Source organism: Podarcis cretensis, assembly GCF_951804945.1.
Source record: "Podarcis cretensis genome assembly, chromosome: 9".
NCBI lineage: Eukaryota > Metazoa > Chordata > Lepidosauria > Squamata > Lacertidae > Podarcis > Podarcis cretensis.
This window is the reverse complement of record NC_137178.1, coordinates 12,090,129-12,107,323: the sequence shown is the minus strand read 5'-3', so window position 1 is coordinate 12,107,323 and position 17,195 is coordinate 12,090,129. Positions and strand designations below refer to the sequence as shown.

At 39.3% G+C, this 17,195-nt stretch overlaps 1 protein-coding gene across 4 annotated transcripts in view; it reads right to left on the bottom strand.

Annotated features, from left to right (window-relative positions):
* Window positions 1-468: 468 nt before the first annotated feature.
* The window catches only part of BMP2K (BMP2 inducible kinase), a 44,611-nt gene continuing 27,884 nt past the window's right edge, over window positions 469-17,195 (bottom strand). Inside the window, exons 13-16 of one of the 4 annotated variants that reach the window (XM_079990735.1) lie at window positions 14,896-15,077; window positions 14,504-14,661; window positions 10,485-10,598; window positions 469-6,604 (exon numbers count right to left, since the gene is read on the bottom strand). In XM_079990735.1, coding sequence (XP_079846861.1) covers window positions 5,178-6,604; window positions 10,485-10,598; window positions 14,504-14,661; window positions 14,896-15,077 — 1,881 coding nt within the window. In that variant the 3' untranslated portion in view covers window positions 469-5,177. Of the gene's footprint in view, window positions 8,411-10,484; window positions 10,599-14,503; window positions 14,662-14,895; window positions 15,078-17,195 lie in introns of all 4 variants that reach the window. The other 3 variants (XM_079990737.1, XM_079990736.1, XM_079990738.1) reach the window with 3 other exon arrangements.

The window sequence follows — 17,195 nt, the reverse complement described above, 5'->3', positions numbered from 1 at the left end:
TTGGCTGGCCACTGTGGGTGATGAATAATAATGACCCTGGGAAATCCCTGAGTCCAGCCCCTCGAGAATGTAGGTGGGGGCTTGAGCCCGCAACACCTCCCCCTCCTTATGTCGGGAGTGGCTTTGTCTCAGGCCATGACTCTCTGCGCATTGCTTCCCTCAAAGAAACTCTCAAGCTGTAGTTCTGAAAAGCACTAAAGGTATTGGCAGCCTCAGAGCTGTCACAAAACACTAAATCTCGCAAAGTTCTGACAGATGGTACGACAAAACTTGATGTGATATAAAGCCAAACCGATGTCCGGTGTTGCTTAGGATATGGTAGCCCAAGTCCTTGGAACAAGTATCAAAACAAAATTCTGAAGTTAGGGTCAACTTCTTCATAGATTTGTTGATTGTCATTAAATAAGTTCACAAAACGAGCTAACTACTGGCATTGACTGCAGCAAAAGAAACAACAGGAGGCATAAGTAATGCAATAAGGGTTTTTTTTTTCATATGAGGCAACATACACAGGAAACTCAATTAGCATTTTGCATGGCAAGATCTAGAACACCCCGGCTCTGCTGTAAAAATTACACAGGTTTACAGAATCATGGCATCTGGTATATTTATTTAGTAACAACTGACAGTTGTTCTCAGCTACATTAATTTCACACAAAAGTTCTGTTTTAGTGGTACACACACAACAAAAAAAGCTTTAGAAATTTTGAGTCTTGACAAGAAATGGAAGTGTCATTTGAAAAGTGCACTTAAAGCTGTTTGCCAGCAATTAAAATATAGCATTGTTTTATTCTTGAGTGATGTTCTTAGTCACAGAAACAAAACTTGGCTATGGACACTTACTTTTATTATTTCTTTTCAATGAAGTGCTTTAGAAAAATAACTGGACAGCCAGTCCTTTGCATTTCCTTGTTACTCTTAGCAGCTTTTGGCTATACTTATTTTTCCAACGCCATGACAATGATTGTGACTGCAATGTTGTTTTAGATCACAAACTCCAAGAGATGTGATGTGTGCATGTATGTTTTTTATATGTTTCTCTCTATAAAAATACACCCTATCATATAAAAAAAAATCTTCAGATAGACTCTAGTTGCAATTCTCACAGTAGTAGCTACAGCCATTCAATCTCACAGTAGTTATTTCTGGGTGAAAAGGACAGACTTTTAGGCAGCCCTCCTCCCGAAGCTTGGGCATTGCTCCTGTCCCTCTAAAATTACCAGACACATGTAACCTAGTTCAAGAGATGCAGGATCAAGCTGTAAGATATAGGCCTCCTTTTCTACAGAATAATTATGGAAGTAGAAAGCACCCACCCCCCACTGATATTTGGATAGGGGTATGGATTCAGTTTCTTTCACCAAGATCAACAACTGTACCGTCAAAGAACTGAATCACACAAATTTGGGTGATGGTATAGTAACCATGAGCTGATTTTACCAGTGATGGCTAACATTGAACCAGATCCTGTTGCTTTTAAACCTTTAGGAGCATGTCTGCTATATTAATCTGTACAATAAAAGCACCTTAGGGTGACCATCATGTCAGAAGTAACACGCAACACTGCTTCAAGATGAACTAATTCTGCAGCTGATTTTAGAAGATGTACCCAGCTGTCTGTTATATGCTAATTGGAAAGGTCAAACCATTGGAGTAGTGAAAAATCCTCCATCTGGCGGCCACTGATATGAACTAATACTTCACAATCTTCCTATGGTTTTAGGAAAGACCATGGTAGGCTGGATTTCAAATATATGTACACGTACACAATGCAAGCAAAAATATTTCTCCCAAACTACCAATCACTTCTTTCAATGAAGTCCAGAACAGAAGGAAATTATTAAACCTGCTTTCTGCAGCTCTTCAGCAACAAACAAACATAGGGAGAAATTAATTCTGTGGGGTCTGCCAGTATACCCTGGCAACCACAAAGGAAAATCAACAAAAGTTCTTATTTACAAAAACCTATGAAAATAAAGTCATATGCAATCAGCAATACATGAAGCAAGGCCCTATGAGAAAACAAAGAATATTGGCAACAATCTCAATGGCCACACGTTTATTTTGGCCTTGAAGGGTTATGCTACAGACGTTTTGCCCATGGCCCAGTCCTGCAGAGTTGCATCCATTATTAACTACACTGCCAAGCTAACAGCATCAACTGAGCAGTGCAGGTGTCTTCCAAGAGACTGCTGAAAAGTGTGTCTTAGGACCTGAGGTGATGACTGAGAAAAATGTGTATATTTTCTATACCAACAAACTCTTAGGATAAATAGTAGGGAAAGTGTCAGAACAATGCAAATGTGTTGCTTCTACGTTCCCCACTGCCTTTGAATTATTGCAGGATAAGATTTACTTTCATCTTGGGTCAAAGGCATTCCATATCTCAATAACAAAATGTTCAGAATGGAATTATCTGCCAGTAACTAGGCATGTAGTACAGATATATGGAAAACCCCTCTGACAAATGCAGGCAATGGTTTTAGGTTACTACAAATAATTAAATGACCAGGTTGTTCTAAATCTAGTGTTCGTATTTCACAGCACATGGAGTCTTGTGGCAAGGAAGGGTTTTTCAGACAGCTTGGAATATAAAAGCTGGCTACCAACCGCATGCCAGCTTAAGATCAGACACTAGATACTGTTCCTGAGCCAGATTTTTTTTGTCAAAATCAACAGGACAAGTCAACTGCTTTTAATGGGACTGTTAACTTGACTACCAGAGCTGCTGTGCCTATTTTGTGCCACCTGAAAGCACTTAAGACCTTACAAGCACACAAGTAGAAGTTATTACATTGGAATCAGCTAGTTGTGGGCAGCTCTGGATTAACTCTGCAACTCCAACCTGCTTCAAACATTGTACGTTTCATTCACAGAAAACCTTTCCATAGAAGAAACAATCACGAGGGACATATACATGTTTGCTCTCTGCATCTATTTGTGTGCTCATTTGCTGGGAACACACAGCTGATCTCTTTATGGGTAGGAAATCTTGTCACAGTTGAAGCAGCACTTCAATAGAGCTGTCCGGTTACAGTTTTAATAAACCTTTGTTACAAAATCTGTATTTAGCTCAAAGAGGCTTTGGCACAAGAATAAAAGAGCAGGCATTCTGAGGTATGTGCACAGTTAGCCATTTTTTTGCCCTATGTGCTTTACAGAAATATTTAGAATGACAAGACATCTAACTGACCTGGGATTTGTGCTTGATATGACAAAAGAGTGAAACACTGCAGGACTAGAAACATACATCTGGAGAGAGCTTCCAATCATATTTTGATCGCCCAAAAACCCATCAAATTTTCTTAAAGTTCTCATTTTTTAAAGCATCTTGTTCTTCTGCCTCTGTCAAATTTATCCTGTATTAGCATCATGTTACAAAAAAAAGTTTCTTTTGATATTTTGCTTCTGCACAGCAGCTAGAGAGCAAGAGTCCACTGCTGGGAAAGCATTTACGGAAAGTCATTCGCCCAGGGCAGTAACTGTTTTAGATTTCTTACTCCCACAAGTTCACATTCAAGCCAGGTAAACAATACCTGAAGAGCCCAGTTCTTGTACCTTTTGCGTAAAGTCAGATTTACAATGTGAATGGCTATGCAAAGCCCAGGATCCAGAAACATTTCAGGCTTGTATGCATGAAGTAGGATTTTGACTCCTTTTATACAGTTGACCCAATACATATGAAACATTTCAGTTTCAGAAATAGTTTGCTATATTTCATGAGAGCAAGGGGTCAGCTGCTTCTGCATAGGCACTGGAACTACATTGCAGTGCTCCATGGATCCTGACCACTCACTTCTGTATGATTTAGGAGCAGCTGGTTACTGCAGTGTTTTCACACCTACATGTTTAAAAGAAAGCCAAGCTGGGCTAGATTGTAGCCCAAGGAACTGAAATGTGTAACATATTCAGCCAGAGCTCCCACAGCTAGTCAAGAATGGGCCACAGACAGCCAAGGACATTATGAACACCTTTGTCCACGTGGGAAGTTCAGAAATGCATCAAATACTCACCTTCTAAGTTCTACATGTTTTTAAACTGTGTCTCAAGGGCACCAAATGGCTCAGAGGTAAAAGTATGACAGGACACTGGTCCTGGCTGTAAGGCATTGGTGGTTTACTATGCAGTTTACTGGTAGCAGACTCAAATCAGCATCATTTTTTTTAAAGGCTTCAGTTTTATACCTCCAGTGCTGGAAACTGCCTAAATTCAAGTTAAAAGTTTCTTTAGAGTTACGTGTATTTTGTATGAACTCTCAAGATAAGTACAATATTGTGAGACAGTATGCACTCAAAAATATTAAATGGGACGAGTTAAGTGAGAGTGATTCAAAAGACATTTCTAGGGTATACCACAGAGTACAAAACCCTAGAAAAATACATTAGGTGAAAATCCTACTTTATCATAGAGCTGTACAGGTTAGAACTTGCCACCAAATTTCCGGCTTTTGTCTTCTCTGTCTTGTCGAATGTTGTATATGCAGGTAAACCAAGCTGGAACTGTATAATCTTCGAAGTGTTGCAGAATCCAGCTATGTATTTTTATTTTCCTCCTTGATTCCCAACTTTATCTAATATTGTATTCCACTAAGTTCTTGAGATCTTAAGAGTTAGAACTATCCCTGTTTTACATTAATGGCACTTACTGGGGGGGAGCAGAGTTCTGGGAACCACAGCTACAAAGGTTTGGGTTTTTTCTGATGTTTAGGAATCTAATGTCAAGTCAGAAACCTCAGAAGTTCAGAGATGTTTTAGGAGGGAACCCACAACAAGCAAGTGAAGCAGTCCCAGATCAATCCAGCTTCTTACATATTTAGGCATTTTCTCATTCCCCTCAGGCCAGTTATAACACACCTCAAATCAGACCTTTCTTGTAACGACCTCTTTGGTGAAGAGTACATGGTAAAAAGCACACCATGGCTGTTTGTTGATAAAGTAATAGGCAGTAGCTGCAACAACAGGAGATTTTGAAAAGAGATCAGAAGGTCTTAGTGAAATTCTTTTACCTCTTCGCCATCTCAATATTGTATGCTTAAGATAGCAGATTTTAAAATATGAGGTTCTCTACTGAGAAATGAATCAATTGTACTAAGAAAAAAAGTTTATTCTCAGTTGAACCAGATAGTGTATAGTGGTACAGAAAATCCTTAAATAATGCAACAGTGCTCCTGGTTCAATCTATTGTTTGGAAGGAAATGGAGCAGCCCCAAAAGGATCCAACTCTACTGTCTGTTGCTGCTGGCTTTGTTGAGATGTCACAGTCTGCACAACAAATTCCGTGAAAGGAACTGCCCCAAAATCATCTGTTAATTTTATCCCATCACCAGAATGAATGGTACCAAGTAGTGAACTCTGTCTAGGTCTACCAGGAACTACTGCGTTATAGTCTCCACAATGATCACCCAAACCTTGATGCTGTGGAAGAAGCACCAGTTCCGTAGGGTGGAAAGGCTTGGCTCCAAAGGGATCCAGAAGACCGTCATCTGCTTGCAGAGGGTTGACTCTGTCCTTGCTATCTGAAAGGGCAATACTTATATTTTCCTTGGAATCAGAGATTGTCAAGAACTCATTACTACTCTGGGAGTCCCGACGGCCAGCTTTTTTGTGCCTGCGGGCTCTTTCTGGTGTGCGGTAACTGGGCTTCAAGGTCTTCTTGGTACTAGTTGGCGTACCATGGTGGCGTTTCCCATTGTTCTTTGATACTTCCTGCTTCATGCGTCTCTGGCGAGAGGAGAGTTTCTGCAGATTGCGTTGCTGCTTCACTTTTTGCTGCTGTTGGCTCCCTGCTATCTCTTCGAACGGGATAAGCCCAAACAGGTCCTCTTTACTCTCGTCATTCTTTGGGATGGAATGAGGGAATGGGATACAGCCAAAAGCATCCACACTTTTGGGCAATATGGGAGAAGGTTGGTTTTCAGAACCTGAAATCAAATCATCTTGCTGAGATATTTTTCTGCTGAATGGGGCTTTGGTGAAGACATCAAAATCATCCTGATCTTGGTCTAAGCCAGGGAGCGTAGCCTGGGGAGAGAAACCTTTGCTATCATTTTGCTTGGGCTCTTGAGAATGAAGAGCAAGGAATGGAACTGCTCCAAAGACATCAAATTCTTGTTTGGGGCTCACCTTGGTTACTGTATTTGGCAATTCGGTCAACACAGGAAATGTTACATTAGGCTCCCTGTTCTCAACACTGGCAGTCCCTTCTCTGTATCTACTGCAAGGCATCTCATCCACAGGCCTAGCATGACAAGAATCAGAGTCAGAACTTGGTTTATCATCATCTTCTGCATCTTCATCAGAATCCATTAGAAGAGGATGCTGGCCAAAGTTCTCTGGTTCGGTATCATTGTCATCAATGAAATCTCCATGCTCACCCTGCAAGACTTCATCCTCTTGCTCCTCTTCCTCACTGCTCTTAGGAGATGGAGGATCTGATTCAAAGTCACTCTCTGATTCATCATTTCCTTTTTTCGTGTTTCCTTCTCTCACCTTCTTTACATTTTCATGGTCCCCAATAGCCTGGCTTGACCTCTCATTTTTGGTTGGGCTCCCTACCTTGTTCTCTAGACTGCTGTCTGAGTTATTAATTTCATTTCCTGGGGAACCTGAAAGAATATGCAAGAGAACTTCAATTTCTTCTTAATTTTCCACACTCCGGATAAACATACTGTATACGTTTAACACTGCTACTACACATTGAGATGGGCTACATTTCCTTTTTTAATAGTGGTGCTAGACTTCACAATAAATGAAGGCAAATGAGAAAATTTTATTTTTCATTGTACAGCATTTGCTGCATTATGGGATTTGCATATGTATTATGTAATGTGAAGAGGACCCCATTTCAACCACCCTAGGGCATGCAAAAAATACCTAAGTAAATACCTGCTTTGCTGAATCAAGGCAACAGTCCATTAGATGATAGCTAGTTATTATCCCTCCAAAAGTGGGAAATCTAATGCCCCTGGGAAACTATCCTATACTGGCAGAGCATGGGCACTCCATTCTTAACTGTTTAGTACCCAAGGAATATTTTTTTTTGGGGGGGGGGGAGAGAACCTGCACTCTGATCTCAATATTCAAGAACCTTCGCTCTCTACAGTCTCATAAAAATAATTCAAAATAAATCTGCACATGCATTTTAAGAAAAAATAGGAATGAGTAGAAACATCAGGTGATTAGATCTTCAGGCTATTTCAGGTTTACTCCCAGTGTCAGGTTCTTCTAAGTCAAATTAAAATGTAGATTTCATCTCTTGATGTAGATTTCCCAAAGGAATAGCTGTAATAACAGAAATGTAGATGTCCATGCCATCTAAATCCTGCCATTTTCAACATTTGCGTGGATACTGTACTTGTTTACATGGACGTAATTTTGTAAGATTAAAAAGCTTAATCTTTCCACATGAGTATAAGACAACCTTGTTGTTGGAATACCAATTTTCAAATGGCTATCAGCACGAGCTTTCTTTTATTCACATGTGGAAAACAGAAAACTGTTTCTTCCTCCCTTAGGGCAGACAATTTTTAAGATGTAGTAAGTTCTTTGTTGATATGAGATCTGAACAAAGAGCTCATGTAGAGCTTTGTAGGTGCTTCTATTCTTCTGCATACCTTAAAAGTACCATCTTACTTTCTTTGAATCTGGGATAGCTCAGTCGGTAGAGCATGAGACTCTCAATCTCAGGGTTGTGGGTTCGAGCCTCATGTTGGGCAAAGGTTTCCTGCATTGCAGGGGTTAGACTATATTACCCTCATGATCCATTCCAACTCTATGATTCTATGAACCCCGATTTCTAATTTAACTTTATAGGAACACCACATTCAAAATTATCCTAGGCCCAAGTAAGAGTCCTACTAAGTAATTCAGCACTACTTCTCTCACAGAATGCTATTTTTAACATGTTTCCACACACAAGAGGCACTAACCTATTTCAAAATCAATTCAGCTTCTCAGACCAAACAAATCCATATTTCATATAACATTGTTACATTTGGGCAAATGCTCAAGAGGAGGAAAATCTCAAGTTCACTTTTAAATTAATGCCATGATAATGTTGTAATAAGGCGCTTTAAGACCAACATGTAGGAAAAGATTTGAAGTAATCTCTAAACTGCTGCAATGAACATTTCAAATCTAAATTTATGGAGAGCTGAAGAACTTTGTGGCATAACATCTGCTTGTAATGTATTGTGCAGATTACATCTCTTCTAATCAGGTTTGCCTCTTGTATAAGGCTATTGTTCTTCCTTCAAATTCAATGCAGGTAGAACATCTAATCATAAGATCCCAATCTTCAAGGAATATTTCTGTTCTGATGTTCTTTTTCTAGACATCCGATTATAAGAGGATGAATGGCTTGTAACAACTGGAGTAATTACATGCCTTCTGCTAGTTCATCATTTCAGGGACTGAGAGAAAGCAGAGGCATAACCATTTTAAATCTCCTTCTGAATTGGTAACATACTGCCATCATCATTTCACAACAATTTGCCACATGTCAGCACCAAGGATTACTGAGACACATCAACTAAATCTGCACTGTTTTTTGGCAACAGGCAGAGAGGCAGATGACAAACACGGATGGATTTAGGGGCTGCTTACTGCTCTTTATTTTGAGGGACAGACGAAACCTGGAAATTATGTATGTTTCTGTATGTCTTTATCAAATACACAGCTGGACTTTAAACTTGTCTATAATATGGAAGTCTCTTGTATTCTATTCAGTGATGATGAAATCGATCAAGTAGAAATGAGAAAATTGTTTCTTTCAGTAATAAGGAACTAGCAAAAGACAAACTGAATTTATAGTCATCTGAAACAGTGAGAATTTTCTTGTCTTGATTCCATTATTGTAATTTAAATTTTACAAATTAAGACTAGAGGGTGGCTCTAAACACGCCTCAATCATTGTCTTTTGTTGAATCCTGACAACACAGAAGTATTGTTTCTGGGGGACAGGGGGCAGGCAGGTGTGGGGTACTGCCTGGTCCTGAATGGGGTAACTGTGCCCCTGAAGGACCAGGTGCACAGCCTAGGGGTCATTTTGGACTCACAGCTGTCCACAGAGGCACAGGTTAATTCTGTGGCAAGGGCAGCTGTCTACCAGCTCCATCTAGTATGCCAGCTGGAACCCTACTTGCCTGCCTGCGCACTGTCTCGTCGGAGTGGTGCATGCTCTGGTTATCTCCCGCTTGGACTACTGCAATGCATTCTATGTGGGGCTACCTTTGAGCGTCGACTGGGACCATATACAAGTCCTAAAGGATCTACACTGGCTCCCAGTAGGTTTCCAAGTACAATTCAAAGTGTTGGTGCTGACCTTTAAAGCCCTATATGGCTTCGGCCCTGTACACCTGAAGAAGCGTTTCCACCCCCATCCTTCAGCCTGGATACAGAGGTCCAGTTCTGACAGTTCCCCCTTCTGGCAGTTCCCCCACTGTGACTGGGAAGTTACTGGGAACCAGGGGAGAGGGCTTTCTCAGTAATGGCACCCACCCTGTGGAATGCCCTCACATCAGATGTCAAACAGATAAAACAACTATATGACTTTTAGAAGACATCTGAAGACAGCCCTTCAGGAAAGTTTTTAGCGTTTGATGGAATAGTGATATAAGAGCTTAGGAATCCAGGAAGAACCAGGACAAAATGGAACAAGGCACTGATGACCCATCAGTGTCAGGTGACTCATTTGTACTTCTTAATGTACTTTGCTTTGAGTTTGTTATGTTGGTTTGATTTTAATTGAGATTTTGTGATACAGAAACAAATCGAAAGGGTGACATCCAAGACATACTCAATGGACTTAAAACCACTTTCAGTTGAGTGTGACCAACAGCTGTCACCCAACAAACCTCAACCAGTTAAGAGATAAAACTAATTTAAGTGAAATGCAACTAAATTCTAGCAAAACACAAAAAATCAAGGTTCGTCCTAGATAGGAAGACTGGTACAGCTAAGGGTGATTTTGCCACCTCCCTAAAAAACCCAAAAATCTATTTGAATACATGAGAGTCTCTTCACCTAGAGTTCAGTAGGCACTGATGAATCTTTATTTCTGGACTCCAATTAAGTATAGAAATAAGGGCAAGAGTCCAGCAAGTTTCAACTAACTGTGAACGGCATGTGTATCACTTAATAGGATCTTCCCAATATGCTGAGACACTTTAAAATACATTTCTGAATTATGCAGCACAGAGCTTGTGCAGTTGATCAGCTGTTGAATATCGTGAATATGCAGTAGAAATATGAAAATACAGAAATACTGTAAGGATTAACACTGCAATGAGCATTCCAGTAAGTTTAATAGCGGGGGAAAGTCTTCTAAAATTCAGTATCTGGTGTTAGTTATCAGGCATGTTCTGGGTTAGGTAAGCAGCAGGAATAGGAAAGCTACTGAAGCAAGTACTGATTTCAAGAATGAACCTAATGCACTATCAAGAGATATTTAAATGAAAAGCAGTGATGTTACATTATGTAACTTGCCTGGGTGAGAAATGAAAGGTACAGAACCAAAGGGATCTTCTGGAGGGTGGTTCTGTGGAACAGAATGTGGCTCCACATTCTTATCTGAGGAAGTTCTCCTCTCCACGAGCCTATCTGCAAGGATAAAAACGAAAACAGAACAAAAAAGTAAAATAAAAATGGCAGTTTTTATGCCAGCTGAAAATAAACAGATGTATCTTATTACCAGCTCTTGAAAAAATTCATGGGCACAACATCCCAAGACTCTTATTGAAAGACCCACAGAAATAGAAGGGGAATTATGCACGTCCATGTTTCAATAGTTTCAGTGGGGTTTGTCTATAAATTCCTAAAATGGTAATATGGGTAGCCCTGACCTAAAGACTCATGTTAGGCCACACTATTAAAAAAACAAACAAGTCTTATAAAAACAATGTCTGACTCAAGACTCATCAACTTCCTGCAACCCAGCTAGTAAGGTGAAATAGCAAGTTGTACCACCACTTCCAGCAAGGTTTCCATCACACAAATATGGAGCAGCCCGCAGAGAACCAACAGACATTTAGCAAAGAAAAGAAAAGAAGAACAATCAAAATTGCTCAAAAGTCTGTGAGGTTAAAATTCTGTACTTTTCCTTGAATCAGAGGATTTGCCTTTTTGTTGCTGCAGCTCTTCTCTTAGTTCTAGTCTGCTGTTCAACGTAAACTATGAGAAACGTGCAAGTGTTTGAGCATACCCAAGTCAGTGTTTAGATTCCAGCCCATGTATTTTTCAAATATCCCTCTGAAAAAAATCCGTAATTAGCAATTCGAAAAAAGCGTCTTAGCATGCTAAACAAGTTTCCAATTCTGATTCAGATCATATTGGCTTGAAACTGGACTTGCAGAAGTAGAGTAGTTCACACAGTGGCATTTCCTGCTCCCTCCCCTACACCACAACCTCCAGGGCCCACCCCCATGCCACTTCTGAGCACCTTTTCCCAATTTTGACAAATTGCACACTGCAGTCTGCCAGGTCCCATCCCATGTTATTCTGAAGGATCCCCCAAACCCACAGAGGCTACTTTTCAGAAGGATACATGGTGGGGGACAGAGAGGGAAACTGCCACCTATGCAAGCAAATCTGAATTCAAGCCATGGTCATTAAAGATAGTTTCAGCTACTTGCATCAAAACTGTCACATAAAAATAATTAGACAACAGTATAAAAATTGAAAAAGCAACTTTAGAGCTAGTGCACTTTTCCTTGTACATGCCCCAACTGTCTAGGAATCTTTACTATTTGTGAATGAAATATAGATGTTGAGTATTCACAGAGCCAAGGTCATGTAGTGATGAACGAAGACAACAAAATGTAAATATTTTTAATTAGAATTGTAACATTGTAAGAGACAATACAGGTAAGGTTGTATGTTCAACCTTTTTTAAAAAAACACAGTGAATGAAAAATATTCCTTAAGCAATTATTTAAATATGTGGACAGCAAAGCCATGTTCTGGCAAAGCAAAAAGGTGCTTCAATTTCCTCATGTTTTGTATTCTTTCTTTTACAAGAGAAAGAAACTCAACAGCCAACCAATTTTTGATACAGGACAGTTTCTCTTCTACATACATATCAAAATGCTTTTTGAAGAGCATAACTAATTATCATTTTTGGAATACACAAGCGCAACTTACAAACAGGATTGATTGAAACATTCAGTCAGCTTATTATGCTGCGTTGCTAATTATATAAAAGTAATTTGGTCAACTGAGGCTTTTATAAAGGTTCATGTTCTATGCAAACACTAAAAAAGCCACAGTAGAAGATTGGTGTGTTGTCTTAGACCTGATTCAAGTGTGACCACCAGAAAGGGGTGGGGAGGACAGACTAAATACAGAAAGTTCATGAAGAAATATTTAAGTAATGTACATTTCAAGGCTATTATGCGTGACTTCTTCACACTATGAAGAACAGTATTTGTTCTAGTGTTAAATAATTGTGTACACTAGTCAAACCACAATTAAAATGTATCCTTCTTCTTCCTCTCAGATCACTAAAACTAGGGGGCAAAACAGAAACTGGAGGTTTTTTTCTAATTTGCCAACACTGATCCTGATTTGTCTCACTTCCACGTTACTTAGTTCATTTAGACTGTATTATTGAGTACATACGGTGCAGCAAAAAGGCTGAAGTAGTTCTAGTAGCTCCATTTTAAATAACATTCTGTTTATTGACCGGGATCCAAAACAACTACTAACAGTGAAGCATACAAAAGTTATTATGGCATAAACAATAATTAGAGAGAATCTTCTATTAATTTAGTGGGGAAACTACAATTCCAGATATAACGGTAGTTCATCAGAAACAAGGAAACTTGTGACATTTTATCTGATACATACAAATCAGTACTACACTTTTGTTGAAGTTTTCTCCCACAGTGTAAATGTTGTTTCGTTAATACTTGGGGTTTGGACATGCTGTTCATCTAACAACTCCAAAGGACACTCGAAAGCCTCTCACTCACACAGCCTTCCAGTTCTACAAGATAAAAATTCTCAGCATGCAATAGAAAACACTGTGAATATATGATTTGTCCACTTCTTTTTTGATCCAGTAACGGTTCAGCTAAATAAAGAACATTCTTGCAAAACTGAGGGCTGTCAAGACTTCTATACTTTCTTCTTTAGTATATTTTAGTTACGTAAAGAATATATGGCAACGTCAGATGTCAAAACGTAATCAGGATGTCAAGCACAATATGGCAAAATGAGGCAAATGACAGTTGAGAACGGCCAAGTCTTCAAACTCACTATTGAGACACTGAAAGGATCAGCTCTAGTCAGCTTATCCGCAGACTTTCAATGCAAATGTGAAAGATCCCCAATCATATTTTTAATATGCCTACCAAAATAAGCCTGATTTTCAAAACTACTGCCCACAGAATGGTTGCATTGAGGACTGGAAACTTCATTTCCTCTGGCTCCAAATATGATGTGAAAATGCCTTTCTGACTTTTTAATGCTTTATGTGAAAAAACATTAGAAAATACTAACATAGCAGAAAAATCAACATTTCTTTGTCTGCATGCTACATAATGACTTCTTCTTATTATCATCATCATCATCATCATCATTATTGAATTTATATACCACCCTATACCTAGAGGTCTCAGGGTGGTTCACAGAACAAAATCAAAATATAAAACCTTGTCCCCCTCCCCAGTCCAAATAATTCCCTTCCCTAATAAATTGCAAGGGATCCTCAAGGCTTGTACTCAGAATAAACCATGACTTTATGACTGAATTACAAGTCTTTCAAACTAGTGTTACTTTCAAACTTAGGACACCAGAATGCATCACCGATTTCATATACTGTAAGTGTCATTTACGTGTGGAGTGATTTGTTTTCTGAAAAATTCAGAATCTCTATCTTGCCCTGTACCTTATACCTTCTCCATAACTCATTTCTGTGAAAATTATGTATGAAGAAAACAAGCAGAGGTGCAAGTGATTGCAAGTAAACACATTAGCTTTTTTACTTTTAAGAGAGTTTATTCAACTATTGTGTCCAAACAATAAAGCAGCCCTTACATTAAGCCACTCAAAAGACATTACAAAACATTAACATAATGTACTAGGTCATTTCCCCTCTTTCAGTCATTTCCAAAAAGCATTCCAGACTGACAAAAAACTTCTGTTCTAGTGTGCAAGGGAACAACTGCAAAGTGAAGCAATGCAAGCAGCTGACTGGTGTTCTGCATTGTTGTACATCCCATTATTTTCCGTTTCTGAATTTCACACTCAAGAAAAGTAAGTATTCAAGAGATGACCTTAACATTCTTTGTATTAATACAAATGCTAAACAATTAATTTCTATTGCACACATTTTTGTGACAGAAGGACAAGACACACAGCGGGCCTAGTTCTGTCCTCAAACGCTCAGAATGTTTTCTACAACAAGACTGTGTGACCCTGGAACAGAACAGTCTTTGGCACTGCCGGCTGAACCTAAAGAGCTCTTATTTACTGTGAAGCGAAATAAGCCTTCAAGCGTCCCTTACTTGATCTCAGAAGGTCAAATTCCCTGTCCAACAGCTCCTCCTCTGTTAGCTTGGAAAAATTGTCTTCTCCGAACGGGTTCCAGCCAGACATATCAGGAGGGTTACTGACGTTCTGTTTTGGATAGCTGGAAACAGACTCAGCATCAGCGGCAGATGACCTGTAAAAATTGATTTGAGAAAATTACTTGTGGTGATAATAGAATTTAAAATACATTAAATGAATCACTTTTGTAATTACGAGGAAAAGGTATTTTATTCTGTAATGATTATTCTATAATGAACAATTATGGTGTCCCACAGAAATCAGATCAGCATTCTAAGCATCAGATTGGGGAGGGCTATCATACAGCATGTCTTTGTACTCATTACAAACATCAACTGAGGGGGCTTGCCTGTTTGTAGTATAAGGTGTGTCCAACGCTGCACCAACATGAGTTGGAAAGGATTTAGAATGGGGTATTAAGGCTGGTGAGAACTCCTGAGGAGAGGCAAGAAATTCAGGAGAATGTTTCGGAGGTTGCAACTGCTTCACAAGGGCTTGTTGATGTAGGAGAGCTTGTTGGTACTGCTGCACCTCAAAGAAAGAGGGAGAAAATGTGAAGCTTCAGAAAATCATGGTACCTTCAACAAACAATTAAACTTCATGGTGTGCAGAAACATAACCTTTAACTACATTATCAAAGCTAAATTGAATCAACAACACAGATGTACTTACCATTACTGACACTAAACAATGGCATCAACAGAGCCATTCTACTGAGGTTAGTGGTGGGGAGTCTGTGGTGGAGGAACTGCCACTTTCTAAATCACACCAGGATTGCAGCAGCCAGAGCAGAAGGTGTGGGCAGTGTGGCTGACATGGAGACCCTCCTGAGATGGGAGCTTTGGATACCCCCTCAGAGCACTTCCATTTCTGCCTACCTCATCCTCAGGGTGGGCCTCTGACCATCATGGTGGACCTCAACCACAGACTCAATGACTGAAGAGGTAGCTCCACAACAGCCTAGAGCACTTCTCCAAGGAAACATAGGATTGCTCCCTAGGTCCCTCGATTAAATTAAAATGAATTACTTGGAAGAGTGAGATCAGTTGACAAGTGTGACATAAGTAACTAAGCATTTGACATCCATTTGATTTTATATTATGCTAAACATGAAATACGACTATACTTGCACCTGGTGCAAGCACAGTAAAATATTTCAATTCAACGTGACATTGAGGCAACATGGCCAAAATAGTTTTGTTTGTTTGTTTATGAATATGGGCAAGAATACTTGTATCCCAGTATTCAACGCAAGGGGAATTTGTTCTTCACTTAAGTAACTATATATTATAGCTATCAAGTCCATTTTGGAAGCACTAAAATTAATGGTATTATTTCCAAGGTACAGTCTTAAGCAAGGAATGGACTCAAATAAATATGTGAGTGTTTTACTCAAGATCTTCAAGATCTTTGATTTATTCATTTTTCCTGAAATGAAACTCTTGCTTCCATAGTTAAAACATTTCATAAGGCATGCATTTTGTTGGTAGATGCCTGTTGTTTCATAAGCAAAAAATTACATGAAAAATAAAATGTAACACAGAGGATCCTCCAGTAACAATAAATATGTTATCTGTACTATACACCCTTCATTGCTTTGCTCAGTAAGCACCAATGTTTCAGTGAAGAAAAACTGTTACTTTGAATTATGTTTCAACAAGTATTGTGGAATGTGTTCAGACATTTATACTGTAATGTATTTGAGGTGCGAAGATGATCTGATCCAGTGACAGTTACGTTTGCCTGTTGGCTGAAGCCTTAATTTACAGCTGTGGATTAGAACTCTCAGTGTACAAAAGAAGGATAGGCAGTATACAATTTTGATTGGTGGGTGGGTGACTATTCAGAATTTTCAGTTAGACAGGCTGGGGCTGGACTGGAGGGTATATATGGCTAGAGGCTGGCCAGCAGTTATAAGAAGCCGGCTAGTTGTAGTTGTAGTTGTAGGTGATTGGTGTTTGTGGAATCAGCCAGAAGACAGCAGAGGAAGAAGACTGGGAAAGAAAGAGAACCCAAAGGGTAGGTAGAGTGGATTAGTGGCTGAAGACTTGCTAGAGATAGCTGAAATCACCAGGCTTAAGGCTGAGGAGACGAACGGAGAACCTGGACTCAGCTATACAGCTGCAAATAAAACATTTTAAGTGCAATATACAATTGTGACACTAGATGGCAATGGTGAGCCTTATGGAAAATTCCATGTACTGTATTTGTAAAATGCTTTTTAAAAAAGCATTTTCAGAATGGTTTTTAAATGTGTGTAGATTCCACGCCAGTTTGCAGTGCTGAGGGAAGAAGTGGGAAGTAGCTTAAAAAGATGCACTCTGGTTACTAGTAGGAGTACTAGAGGGAAGATTTCCAGGACAATACAAAAAGACAAACCTAAGGGATAGAAAAACAGACTTCTAGGGGAGTCCTCCATTAAAGTATTGGTGAGATTAACTGGGGTGAAGAGAATAAAAGGACAATTTGGCTAAACAGGGTAGCTGTTTCTTGAAAGCTACCTTAGTTGAATATAAACTGCTGGTATTTAAAATACCAGTAACATTAACAAACCCTATACTCATTTAAAGATGCAGTACCATTTAATAATCTTGTAACAAACAAACAAACCAATACCCTTGTTACCTACAATGTCTGTGCCTGGTTTGT